Genomic DNA, 15,027 nt, shown 5'->3' on the forward strand with positions numbered 1-15,027 from the left:
ATACTTTAAAGATGTCATTGGGTGCATAAACATTCAGAATTATGCGTCTTCTTGATTAATTAAATCCTTTATCATTATGAAGTGACCTTCATTATTGCTGGGAGTAGATTTTGCTATGAACTCTACTTTGGAATTAATATAGCCATTTCTGCTAAGCCTTCTTTTATCAAGTATTAGTGTATATATTTTTTCCATCTTTTTAACAAATTTGTGTCTTTAAGTATGTTTCTTATAGGTACATATAGTTTGATCTTAGTTTTTAATCCAGTTTGACTATCTACCTTTTAATCGAAGATTTTAGAGCATTATAATGTAACATAATTACTGGATATAGTGAAAAATCTATGTGCATATTTTGACTCTACAAAACCTTAACTACTAACAGATTGCTGTTGACTGGAAGTTTTACTGACAGCATAAACAGTCCATGTATATTTTCTATGTTAAAAGTATTATGAATGGTGAAAAATAAGTAAGAAATGCAAGAGGTCACTTTTTACTAGTACAGGCAATTCACTGGAAAAATTAACTGCTTTTGTGAATATGATTAAGATTGAATGGCCTTTTAAGTGGATACTTATTACACTGGAATTCACAATAGCAATAAGAAGTACCTATGAAATTATATCAATAGTGCAGTTATGTAATACATCTTTAATTCTGTTTACATTTCTCTTGATATCAAATGGTATCATATACAGTCTGTATTTGTATGCTGAAGTTTTCATAAATTTTAACTTTCTATAATAGGTTTATATTTTATGGTAACAAATGATAAAATAGACTATTCCCTAGATTTTATGCATTCTGTCATGTCTTTTCCTTATTTTTTTTTCAGTATTTCTAGGCTATGTGTTCATCTGCAATTTTTTTGTATTATTACAAATCTTAAAAAAAAATCCACACATAAGTGAACTCACACAGTTTAGATTTGTCTGTTTGATTGTTTGATTTGTCTGTTTGATGTTTGATTTTTCTCAGCTTGCATCTCCATAAAGTGCAATTTGATTGTTTGGTTTTCTTGTGTTTTATTAAATCTTTCATGCTGGCTCTTTTTGAATTTTAGTTTGGGATTCAGTTAGGTTACTTACGTATCACTTGATCCTTCCTGGTCTTTTTATTTTTATGATTTGTTAGGTATATCAGAACAGTACTTAACTTAGAGTTAATTCCTCACTGCTCAGGCAAGATCTTTCTGATTACCCATTGCCCAGAGAATTACCAGTTTTTATAACCTGCCTGATGGGAATGACACTCTTCCTGGCATAGTTTCCTCTAATCTTTCCAGATGTTCTCTCATTTGGTCCTAGGTAGTTTCCTGGCACACATGTGGTGTTCATTACTCAAATACTCAAGGATGACCCCCTACAGATCTCCAGGGTTCTTCCTCTGTAGTGCTCCTTCCTCTCCAATATTCTATGCTGTGATGTCTCTCTCTTCCTTACAGACTTACCAGACTTCATCACCTCAACTCAGGGAATCTGTTAGACTCACTTTAGGTCCTCTAGTATAATGATCTGGAAGCTTTTGCACAGCAGGAAACAGGAATATTCATAAGGTTTACTAATTTCCTATCAGAGATTATTGCCTTCTTTACCTGAAGGAAATCCACTGGCTTGAAATTGTTATTTGATATAGTTTGTCTGTTTTGTGTTTGGTTGTTTCAGGTGGGAACATGAAGCAAAACCTTTAATTCACCTTGTCTAGAAATAGAGCTAATGTTCTTCTTCACCCTCTTCCTATCTGCTTCCTGTTCACCCTCATTTCTCAGTGTAGCCATCTCTTCCACAAGAAAATCATCCTCGGCCCAGTGTAGACCAAATTCCCTTGTGTGATCACAGAGTTCTATTTTCTTATAGCATCTTTCCAGAAATGGTCACTATTTGTCTTCTTTACTGCAAGACTTTAACCTAAACAAGAGTAGAAGTTTTGTCTGTTTTATCTGCAGAGTTTAATATAATGTGCTCCACATTGTAGGCACTCAGTATACTTTTGTTCATATATTAATATGTGAATGTGAAAATGCATAGTACATTTTAGACAAAATGTACTCATATGTTTTACTTCTATCTTGTTTTCTCCCTGATACAGATTCTGTTAGCCTATTAAAACTTTGGGATGCAGTTCATTCATATAAAAGATTAATAGAACTTAAAAAAAGTCATTGTGAACTACTTACAGGAAAAATTAAAAAAATGGAAAATAAGGTTCGTGAACTACAAAAGGAGCTGTCAAGCACAAAAGAAGTGAAATCACAGTTAGAACATGAAAAGGTGGAATGGGAAGGAGAAATTCACAATTTGAGGTATGAAATTCTATTTTAAAGAATTATTTATTTGAACTACTTATATACTATAGATATGTATTTGCATTATTTGAATTTTGTAACAATTGTTTAATATTTTAATATAAAAAGTTTAAAATATTCTTTGAATATCTAGCAATATAGTTGCATAAGGTATTTTTGTCCCTGTCTATTCAGTGAATATACAATTATGAAGAAAAGGCATGAGAAAGAAAATCTCTGAATTCTTTTGGTTTTAGTTGTTCAAGTGAACTCCATGTGGAATTTATCTTACATTTGTCTAAATCTAAGAAGGATATTTTAAATCACAGAATGATTTCCAAATCATTGTCCAGTATAGCATGTTTCTGATCTCTCAATGTTTTCATCAATATGCTTACAAAATATAAAATTGTTCTAAAAACAAAAAAGTAAAATAAAAGTACAAAGATACTTGTCAAATATTTCAAAGTAAAAAATGAATAACTTGGGCTTATTTAATTTGAGATTTTTATCTGCTAGTGGTTCTGAGTTGACTATATTTTATTTTCAGAATTGTTCAGGAGTGAAGATTTAAAATTTGCAATTGAAAATAAAAAATGTAGGACTGACTTATTTTAAATAAAAAAAATTGTAATTGTTGACTTACCTTCCAGGATATGCAAAGAAGGGAACTTCTTTAGTCTTGTGGAATATTAAATTCTTGAAAATAATAAATGACTTATCAACCATGAATACATCTTAACAATTATATGCATATTCTTCTCTATCAGAGTTTTAATGGCAATATAGAAGGCTGCCATATAGAAACCTCACTATTTGGCAAATAAAATTTGGGTTTGGTTTGGGAGTTTTTTGGTTTGTTTTATAACAATCCTAAACATTATATTGTTGTTTGTTTTTTTTTGTTTTTTTTTTTTTTTGATATCTTACCACTTTCTAGTTTCTAGTTTTAGGTCTTATATTTATACAAATGATCCACTTCAAGTTCATTTTCTATAGGGTATGAGGTATGGATCCAAGTTCGTTTTGTGGAGATATCCACTTCTTCCAACACCATGTATTCAAAAATCTATCCTTTCTCCACTGTACCATCATTGTGCCTTTGTCAAAAGTAATTTGGCTATTTGGATATTCATATTTATTTACTTACGTACTTTCCATTTTATTCCATTAATCTATTTGGCTTTCTTTATACCAGTATCACAGTTTTGATTGCTATAGATTTATACTACTTGAAATCAACACTCCTATCCTTCATATTTTGTTCTTTTTTAGTTATTTTGGCTATTCTAGATTCTTCGCATTTTCATGTGATTTTTTTTTTTCCTTCCTGGGGCTCAAACCCAGGGCCTTGTACATGCTATGGAAGTGTTCTACCACTGACCTACATCTTAGTACTTATATGAATTTTAGAATTAACTTGTCAAATAAAAAATAAATAAATAAAGAGCCTACTGGCCTTCTGGGAATTAGATTCAGGAGAATTAACATCTTAATCATGAATCTTTCAACTTCTGAACAAAGTGATTCCTATCCAACTGTACACATTAATGATTCTCTATCTCCCCTCTTCCAAACCCTACACAGACTCTGGTAACCACTGTTCTATTCTTTACTTTTATGAGATCAACTTTTAGCATGGAAATTACGTACAGGCTTATCACTTTTATTCATTTCCTCAAAGTGCTTGATTTTCATTGATTTTTCTATGTCTTCTATTTCCTCTTTTATTCATTTTATCTTTGATGTTATAGCCCGTTTAAATTACTATAACAAGATATAGACTATGTACCTATTAAATAAGACAAATTCATTTGCCAAAGTTATGAAAGATGGGAAGTCCAAAGTCAAGATACTAGCAGACTTGGTGTCTGATTCACATCTACTTCCTAATTCATAGATGGCTACCCTCTTCCTGTACCTTCACATGGCAGAAGGAATGAACAAACTCTCTAGCATCTCTGTTTTTTGTATGTTTTTATTAGTGCATTAAAGTTATACATAATATTGGGGGTACATAGCATGGTTTGGTCAATTTCATTACACCATTCCTCTCCTTTTACATCCCGCTTCACTCCTCATCAGAACTACCTTTCCTTTCCTCCAATGATCTCCCTTCTTTTTTCATGGAATTCCCTCCCTCCACCCTCACCCTTGTTGGTCAAGCTTCTGCATATGAGAGAAAACATTCAACCCTTGATTTTCTGAATCTGGCTTATTTCTTTTTTTTTTTTTTCTTTTTTTTTTTTTTTTTTTTTTTTGAGAAAGAGAGGGAGAGAGAGGGAGAATTTTTTTAACATTTATTTTTTTTTAGTACTTGGCAGACACAACATCTTTGTACGTGGTGCTGAGGATCGAACCCGGGCCGCACGCATGCCAGGCGAGCGCGCTACCACTTGAGCCACATCCCCAGCCCTGAATCTGGCTTATTTCATAAGCTTTAGCATAATATTCTCAAGTTCCATCCACATACCATCAAATGTCATAATTTCATTCTTCTTTTTGGCTAGTAAAAATGCATTGTGATTATACACCACTTTTTCTTTATTCTTTCAAATAATGTTGCACTACTGGGCTAGTTCTATAACTTGACTGTTGTGAATTGTGCTGCCTAACTTGATATGCCTATATCAGTATAATATGCTAATTTTAATTTTTTAAGATAAATAGCAAAGATTGGATAGCTGGGTCACATGGTGATTTCATCCCTAGTCTTTTGAGAAATCTCTGTTATTGCTTTCCAGAGTAATTTGCAATCCCTCCAATAATATATGAGTGTACTATTTCCCCCACATCCTCACCAACATTTATTATTTCTGTTTCTGATAATTGCCATTCTGACTGGGGTAAGATGAAATCTCAGTGTAGTTTTGATTTGCATTTCCCTGATTTCTAGTGACATTGAACATTTTTTTCATGTATTTGTTGGCCATTTTATTTCTTCTTTTGAGAAGTGTCTGTTTAGTACTTTTGCCCATTTACTAATTGAAGTATTTGGTTTGCAGGAGTGGAGTTTGAGTTCTTTATTTAGTCTGGATATCCCCTGATGGAAAAGCAGTTAGCAAAGATTTTATCCTATTCTGTAAACTCTGTCTTCACAACTTTTGTTCCTATTGCTGTGGGAAAGCTTTTGTTTTGTTTGTTTGTTTTCTTCTAATTAGTTATACATGACAGCAGAATTCATTTCAACTCATTGGACACAAATGGAGCATAATTTCTCATTTCTCTGGCTGTACATGATACAGAGTCACACCATTCATTCAATCATACATGTACATAGGGTAATAATGTCTGTCTCATTCCATCATGCTTCCCACCCCCAAACCCCCTCCCCACCCCTCACTCCTTTCTGCCCAGTCCAGAGTTCCTCCATTCTTCCCTAGCTCCCACCCCATTATGGATTAGCATCTGCATATCAGAGAAAACATTTGGCCTTTGGGTTTTTAGAATTGGCTTATTTCTCTTAGCCTGATATTTGTGGAGAATCTTTTTTAATTTGACGTCAACCCACTTATTGAGTCTTGGTTTTATTTCTTGTGCTTTACGAGTTTTTAATAAGGAAGTTGATGCCTATGTCATTATGTTGGAGTGTTGAGCCTGTGTTTTATTCTAGCAGGTTCAAAGTTTCTGATCTAATATCTAGGTCCTTGATCTACGTTGAGTTGACTTTTGTATAAGATGAGAAATAGGGATCTGCTTTCATTCTACATGTGGATATTTATTTTTCCTAGCACCATTTGTTAAATAGACTCTTTTCTCCAAAGTCTGTTTTTTATACCTTTGTGTGAGTATCAGATGACTATATCTATGTGGATTTATCTCTGTGTCTTCCATTCTATTCCATTTGACTTCATGTCTATGTAGATGCCATGCTGTATTTGTTATTAAGACTCTGTACCATAACTTGAATCTGATATCATAATGCCACCAGTATTGTTCTTCTTGCTTAAGATTGCTTTGCTATTCTGGGTCTCTTACTCTTCCAAATGAATTTTAGAAGTAATTTTTCTAGTTCTATGACAAATGTCATTGGTATTTTGATGGGGATTGCATTGAATCTGTCTTAAGCATTTGCTAACATGGCCATTTTGACAATATTAATTCTGCCTATCCAAGAACGTGGGTAATCTTTTTATCTTCTAAGCACTTTTTGAGTCTCTGTCATCAATGTTACGTACTTTTCTTTATTTTTTTAAATGACATTTAGATTATTCCTGTAGACACATTTTCTAAGTAAAGTTCTGATTTGGGGCTTGTCGCATTGAAAATAGTTGATATAAAAGGATAACAAAAACAAAAATAATTCTATTGAAATTAACAAATAATATACTCAACTAATTTATGCAATCTGAAAGGACTTATAGATCCCAGGAAGGAAAGTAGGTTATTGGATGGGTAGTCAAAGGTTTATTTCTCATCTATTTATATAGTTTTTCATTGTAGAAATTTTTTACTTAATTTGTTAGATTTATTCCCTTTTTTTTTCTTTTTGTTTTCTTTTTTTGAAGCTATTGTAACTGGAATAGGTTTCCTAATTTTTTTCTCAGTTGATTCATTATTGAAGTATGGGAAAGTGATTGAATTGTGTAAGTTAATCTTGTGTCCTGCTACCTTATTAACTTGTTTATCAGTTCTAGAAATTTTCAAGTGGAATGTTTTGGATCTTTTAGATATAGGATCATGTCCTCTGCAAACAGAGATAATTTCATTTCTTGTTTTTCCTATTTGTATCCCTTTAATTTCCTTCTCTTGCCTGATTTCTCTGGCTAGAGTTTCAAGGACTCTGTTTAATAGGAATGATGAAAGTGGGTATTCCTTGTTCCTAATCTTTGAGGAAATGCTTTCAGTTTATCTCCATTTAGTGTGATGTTGGCCTTCAGTTCATTGTAATCTTTTTAATGTTGAGGTAAGTTCCTCATATCCCTAATTTCTCCAATATTTTTAATATGAATGGGTGCTAAATTTTGTCAAATACTTTTTCTGCATCTGTTGAGATGATTGTGTGATTCTTGTCCTTAACATTTTTTGATTTGTGTATGTGGACCCAACCTTGCATCCCTGGGATAAAACCTATTTGATGGAATAGTGGAATAGGTGGAGTGTGTTTTTGAATGCAGTTTGTTTCATATAATGAATTTGGTAGTGTTCGCTTTCTTTTTATTTGTGGAATAATTTGAGGAGGATTGGCATTCTTTAAAGGTCTTGTAGAGCTCAGCCTTAAGGCTTTAAAGCCCTAGAAAAAGAAAAGTAAACTAATTATAAAATCAGTAGAAGACAGAAAATAATTAATATTAGAGCCAAAATTAATTAAATTCAGAATTTTAAAAATGCAAAGGATCAATGCAACAGAATTTGTTCTTAGGAAAGATAAAAAAGATTGATAAGCCCTTACCCAAACTAGCCAAAAGAAAGGGATGAATTAACAAATTAGAGATGATAAAGGAGGTAGGTATCATCACAAATTCCAATAACCTGGAAAATCTCAAAAATATTGGCATATATCTAGACACATATGACCTACCCAAGTTGAACCTTGAAGATATAGAAATTCTACACCAATGTCGAGCAATTAGATTGAAGTAGCCATTAAAAGCCTTCCAACAAAAAAAGCCCAGGACAAGCTTGCTTTCTTTTTTTTTCTCCACACTGCAATGAATGCTACAAGGAACACTTTATATAAATCATTTTCTATAGTCTAATTATTTACGTTGAATAAATTGTTCAATAGAGAATTATTTGGTTAAAATATAAAAACTTTTGAAAAGGTCTTTGATCAATATTTCTTAATAATTCTAAAGAAACTTTATATCATTAATTTCTTCAACAGAGTATGAAATGGCCATTATTCTCAATACAGAAAAAAAAATTTTAAAAATGCAAATTTTTTTTTAATTGTGATGGTGGTTCTGGGGTTGAATTCAGGCCTTGCATATGTTAAACAAGCATTCTGCTACCGAGCTAGAACCTCAGCTTCAGTTTTATTTATTTATTTTTTGTGACACATGCTTTTTATTATTTATTTAGATGTGTAAACTCTTGCACCAAGTTTTTACAAGCTGGTGAACACTGACAAATTATTTCTCCACAGAACTGTAACCACACATTCCAGACAATATAAATATATGGTTGAACTAACATTAATATATATCACAAAGTTATTAATTACTTAATAAAACAAAATTATCAAGTATCCAAATATTAAGTGACACAGATCAAAAGGCATATAAAATATTAACTGTCTGCTCAACTCGTTATCAGAAATGTACTTTTATTGATTGATTGATTTTTGCAAAAGGTTGGGAAGAAAAAATACACTTCAAACAAAAAAAAATTGGTACAGAATTTCTGATAATTATGAAAAACTTCTTTCCTTCCTTCCTTACAAGAATTTCAGAAATTTTATGATTAGAATTGTTTTAGCTACAATAACAGAGTATCTCTACCTTTTTAAAAATATTTACTAAAAAGCATATATTCTACAGATTCTGCACAAGACAAAGGCAACATTTTACTAAAAATATTTAATAGCCTCCTCTCCCAATTTTTTTTTCAGACCCTTCCTGTTAAGTTGCACCTCCAAGTGTAAACATTAAATTAACTGTAAGGGTTTTTTGTTTGGTCTGGAGATATTAAAGATGTGTTTCTGGAACAACTTATGTTTTCAAAATGGAGGTTTTCCATAAAAGCAAAATTTAAGACATACAGAAAGATATTAAATAATTGCCATAAGACTTGATAAAAATTAAACAAACAAACAAAAAAATGCAGTGATTAAAAGCAAACCTTATGTATACCAATATGAATTTGGGAGATATAAACATAAAATGAACAGGCAAATAACCTTACAGTGTTTGAAATGACTGAAGGAATAAATCACATAAAGTCTAGGGTGTTCTTAGTTCCTGGAATTTTGTTGGGTTTTTTTGTTTGTTTGTTTGTTTGTTTGTTTAGTTTTAGTTTTCAGTGGACACAACATCTTTATTTTATTTTTATGTGGTGCTGAGGATCAAACCCAACGCCCCGCACATGCCAGGCAAGCGCGTTACTACATCCCCACCCCGGAATTTTGTTTTTTATGATTCTAAAAATACACAAGTATTGTGCTGGGCATTTTGGTACCTTATCTTTCTAAACTTCTTATATAAGATTTGGCATAGAAGTAGATTTAAAGACATTAACTCAATACCACATGATTTCAGGAAAAATCAACTGGCACAATGATAAGCAGATTTTAAATTGTGAACAGCAAGAATCTTTTACTAAGTGTCCAAATAGGTTGATCATAACTCAAACATAGAGGCTGAAATCCTGTTAAGCTTGTGGCCTGGTAAAAGTGATTTCTAATAAAACAGTTCTTATGGAAGCTTCATCAGATTTATTCACCACACCAACATATTGACTAATATGGACAACAAATTAGGCCCCATCCTAAGTTTCACTTTTAAGGCAATAGCCTAAGTTTTATTGAATACAACAGGTGTCTGACTATTGGAGTCTTTGGCACTCAGACACATTTTAGGACAAATGTTGCTTGCTGTTAAAAGCTCCATGCTGCTTTTGTCTTATGAATTGTACTGCATCTTTATATTTTATTCCACCTTCAATTAATGCTAGCCCAACAAGCACTGGAGCTCTCCCAAGGCCTGCAACACAGTAAATAGGTTCTTCATGAAACTTAAGTTTTACAAGATTAAACCAGTCATCGACAATTTGGACCAGTCATGCACCATCATCAAAAGGCCAATCAAGAATATGGATACCTTCTTTCTCCGAAAGAGTAGTGTCATAGGTTGCTTCAAATACTCTTAGTATTATGGAAACACCAAACTTAAGTTCCTCTATAAATTTGCTTAAGGTTGGGAGAGTTATGGGAAATGAAATGAACCTTCTAACAAGAGTCATCAAATCTTCACTCCAGTAATACTGAGGCAATAGAAAGGAAGTGCACCAAGGTTTACCCCCTCCAGGTCAGAACTCTTGTAAAGTGCTCTGTGGACTTCAATTTAATACTTCTATGTCCAGGTTAAATACTCTTATGGGGGGACTTCTTTGTGAAGTAGTATGGATTTCTTTAGTTCATTTGTCGGCATAAAGGTCCTACTATGCCTAGCAATAATCTCCACTGCCCTTCAGAAACTCCATACATGTGTGACCAAGAACATTGCTCTCTATATTAGATTATGTACTAGATCCTATCTTGTTCCAAAGGAGAATTTTAATTTGCTTATAAAAAATAATTAAGGTAAGTTGAAAGTAATACAACAAAGAAATATAAAAAGGTAATAACAGACATTGGGCTCCTTAGCCTAGTCTTGGTTTATAGTGATGTGCAAATTTATGTTGTGTGAATACATTTGAAGGTACTATCTTACACTGTAAATCATTTTTAGGGACACTGGTAAAGTTTCATGAAGATAAAAATTTATTTCTGGTGAATTTATAAACCTGTTTATAAATAATTTTTTTTCAAAGTTAATTAACTTTAATTTATTATTTTTTAATTGAAGAGGAATTACTATGTTGTTAGAAAGATAATTTGAGTATATAACTTTACAGCAGAATTAGTACTAAAAGAAATTTATCAATTAAGAGAATGTTCTTTTATTATTAGTTTTCAAGTGTATATGTCCTTTGGAGGCGACTGAAGTGAAAAATCAAAAACATGAAAACTAGAAATGAAAAATATTCAAAAATATAGTAATTTTATTTGGATAATAAATCACTGTATGTAGAATAAGATCACAAAATGAACTTTTAATTTTTTAACAAAATACATTTTAAAATAAAGTATACTAAACTGTAGATTTGCCTTAAAAGAAGAAAAGGAAAAGAGAAGAAATGCTGATAATGCTTATGAAAAAATTAAACAACACTTAAGAAAGAAAGAAGAGCAATATAATAAAGAAGTTGAAGTGAAACAACAACTTGAAATCTCTCTCAGGACACTAGAGGTGGAGTTAAAGTCTGTAAAAATTAATTTGAATCAGGTAAATCTATCTTTGGTAAAATTTTCATATTAATCATCAATATTACTTATATCCCTTTGATATATAGTATGTCACCTAATGACAAGGATGTGACCTGAGAAATGTGTTATTTGGCAATTTCATTGTAATGCAAAGATCATAGCATATGCTTACATGAACTTAAGATATCTAGACAATATAATCTTCAAAGACCATCATTATATAAGTGATCTTTTGTGGACTAGAGCAATGTTAGTTGGCATATGACTATTGTTTATGTTTAAAACAATATGTTATTTTACCCTAAAAATAAATTATGATTCTTATAACTAAAATTATGCATTGTGAATCTTGGCTTCTAATAGATGTTCACTATATGTTTTTTGAATGAAGGAATGAAAAGTAAATTGATTTTAATTACTAACTAACAAAAATTGTAAATGCAGCATTTTTATGTTAAAATCCAAAAATACACATTAAATAGCTTTGAAACTATTGTGAAACTAATTAAATGTTTTATAAAAATGTTTATTTCATGATATTGTTTCTATATATTGTTAAGAACTGGTTATATTCTTTGACAAATTTAATTTTAATCCCAACAGCTCAGGAGGCTAAGGCAGGAGGATCACAAGTTCAAAGTCAGCCTCAACAACTTAGCAAGGCCCTAAGCAATTTAGTGAGACCCTGTCTCAAAACCTAAACAAAAAAAAAATATATATATATATATATATGGACTGGGGATGGGGCTTAGTGGTTAAGTGCCTCTGAGTACCAAGAAAAAAAATCTCTAGTACCAAGAAAAAAAAGCACAAAATTAAGTAATTCATATGACTTTAATAGACTACTTCCTTTTATAGTTGTGTGTGTGTGGGGGGGGGGTGTTTAATTTTGTGGATTGTGCTTTTAGTTAAGCTTTTAGAATTTCCCCAGTGTAACAAAACCAAAAACTTAATGAAATATATCTCTAGGTTTTAGAGGACCGAAATGACCTCCAGAGGCAGCTTACTCAAGAACAGAATGCTAGAATTTTACAAGATGGGATTCTGGCAAATCATCTTTGCAAACAAAAGGAAACAGAAACGGCGCAAATGAAAATGAGTTCAGAGGTATTTTCCTTAGTCATTGCCAATTTGTGTGTGTATTTTGTATGTCTTCATATTTTAAAAAACAACATATGCATTTTGGAAAGTATAGCCAATTCTTTAAACTATTTATTTTAACATGGTTTTTTATATACATAGTTATATATTTTGGAGTGATGTGGCATTTGGGACTCATTGAATAAATTAATGTTCTTAATTCAACTTCATTTGTCTGTAGTAGTTCAATAGAGATTTTCACAGTGGCCTCATTCAAAGAAAAGACTTTAATATTTTCTCTAGGAATTGATGATTTCACCATCTCAAAACCCTTTGTAGTAGCAATGGATGTTCTTTCTAGGTGTTTGCAGTGATTTCACCCCCTCGATATGAGGTTGTTTGTAACATCTACTACAAGAAAGAAAAGTATCAAAGCAGAGACCTATTTTGGATGTCATTTCCTCAAGCAACCTCTTATTTCAGTAAAAAGAGCTTTTGAAAACAATGGTATACCATAATATATACTTAGCGATATTTTTTGTTAAAAGTACTTTGTTTCTAGTGAAATAGGTATTTGTATTTTCCTCATTTGTATTAGTTTCTGAAACACCATGAAGAAGAAAGAAAGGTTACTACACCAGCAAGTAATATCAATATTGTCTAAGAACAGCCCCATAAATTTCACCTTATTTTCCACAGCATTTTGAATTACAGGACTTTTTTTATATTTATATATTTGCAATACAGAAACAACTGATTTGGTAGAATACTAAAAGTAGATTCAGAAAATATGGGGAAAATCCTGTGGCTTGCTCACATTTTTAACCTGTCTTGCAGAATTGTGATGATTGAGTTCAATGATATATGTAGAAGTGCTTATCATAATGTATAGATTTATCAACAACTATAATTTTTATAAATGACTATTAAAATGTTGGAGTATTATGTAATATTTTCAGGAAAAAGGAATCTAAAATCATTGGAAAATTTTATCTGTCCAAACATATGTACAGCTAAGGCTTTTATAATGCTGTATACATTAGATATCAGAGTATAAACCTAACTTTTTTAAAGTGATGAAATTTCTTTTTTTAATTAATGCATTATAGTTATACATAATCATGGATTTCATTTTGACATATCCATAAGTGAATATACCATAATTTGCTCTATTTCAATTTCCAGTACTACTTCCTTCATTCCTGTCCTTTCTCCTCCTGATGTCTTTCCTCTCCTCTATTGATCTTCCTTCAATTAATTTATTTTTTAATTGGTGCCTCATAGTTATATATAAAAGTGGAATTTATTATGATATATTCATTACATGCACATTTCATAGTTTGGTCAGTTTCATTCTGCAGTTCTTCCCTTTCCCATCCCTCCTCCCTCTCCCTGAATCTCTTTCTTCTACTCCACTGTTCTTTCTTCTATTTTTGTGAGATCTTTTTTTCCCCCTAATTCTCTATTTCTTTCTAGTTTCCACATGTGAGAAAAAGTTTATTTCATTTAGTATGATGTTCTCCATTTCCATCAATTTATTAGAAAATGACATAATTCATTTTTGGTTTTGGATGAGCACAAATTTTATATATACCAGACATTTATCCATTTGTCTATTGAGGGACACTTAGGATGGTTCTATAACTTGCTCTTGTGAATTGTGCTCCTGCTATAAATATTTTTATGCATTTGTCACTATAATATGCTGATTTTAGTTCTTAGATAGGTACCAAGGAGTGGGATAGTTAGGTCATATGGTGGTTCCATTCCTAGGCTTTTTGGGAATCTTCATACTGCTTTCCAGAGTGTTTGTACTAATTTGCAGTCCCACCAACAAATACATGAGTAAAACTTTTCCCCCATGTCCTCACCCAGCAATTATTATTTGTATTCTTGATGATTGTCATTCTAACTATAATGAGATGAAATCTTAGTGTAGTTTTGATTTGCATTTTTCTGATTGCTAAGGGTGTTCAACATTTTTGCATGTATTTGTTAGTTAGTCATTTGCAAGTTCATTTGCCCATTATTTGATGGAGCTATTTTTTTTTCATGGTAAGGTTTTTGAGTTTTTTATATATTCTGCATATTGATTTTCTGTCAGAAGAGTAACTGGCAAAGATCTTCTCCCATTCAATAGACTCTCATTTCACACTCTTGTTTGCTGCACCGAAGCTTTTTAATTTGAAGCTATCCCCGTTAATTGATTCCTGGTTTTATTTCTTGAGCTTTAGCAGTCTTATAAAGGAAGTCATCTGAGGTCTTCTTCAGCTTCTTTTTTCAGTGTTCTGTAATTTTGATTGTAGAAGTCTTTCACCTCCTTGGTTAGGTGTATTCACAGGTTGCATTTGATTTACTTCTATTTAATTCAGACTTGTTACCTTTTACTTGGGTATTCTTTAAGATTCAACCATTTGTTGTCTTCAATTTTTTGATGCATGATTTTTCCTTCCTTCTTTTATCATTGATTTTCAGTTTCATTCCATTATGATCAGATAAGATGCATGGTATTATCTCTGCTCCTTTATATTGTCTAAGAGTTGCCCTGTGACATAATATATGATCTATTTTTGAGAAGGATCCATGTGCTGCTGAGAAAAAAGTGTAACTGCTTGATCTTGGGTGGCATATTCTATATATGTCAATTAAGTCTAGGTTATTAATTGTGTTATTGAGTTCTATAGTTGCCTTA

At 31.7% G+C, this 15,027-nt stretch overlaps 1 protein-coding gene across 1 annotated transcript in view; it reads left to right on the forward strand.

The window, feature by feature from the left end:
• The window catches only part of Ankrd30a (ankyrin repeat domain 30A), a 109,150-nt gene that overhangs the window by 52,868 nt on the left and 41,255 nt on the right, over positions 1 to 15,027 (forward strand). The window contains exons 21-23 of the mRNA XM_076834225.1: positions 2,092 to 2,305; positions 11,091 to 11,274; positions 12,225 to 12,362. Of these exons, the coding sequence (XP_076690340.1) occupies positions 2,092 to 2,305; positions 11,091 to 11,274; positions 12,225 to 12,362 (536 nt within the window). The remainder of the gene's footprint in view (positions 1 to 2,091; positions 2,306 to 11,090; positions 11,275 to 12,224; positions 12,363 to 15,027) is intronic.

Source organism: Callospermophilus lateralis, chromosome 15 (genome assembly GCF_048772815.1).
Source record: "Callospermophilus lateralis isolate mCalLat2 chromosome 15, mCalLat2.hap1, whole genome shotgun sequence".
Classification (NCBI taxonomy): Eukaryota; Metazoa; Chordata; class Mammalia; order Rodentia; family Sciuridae; genus Callospermophilus; species Callospermophilus lateralis.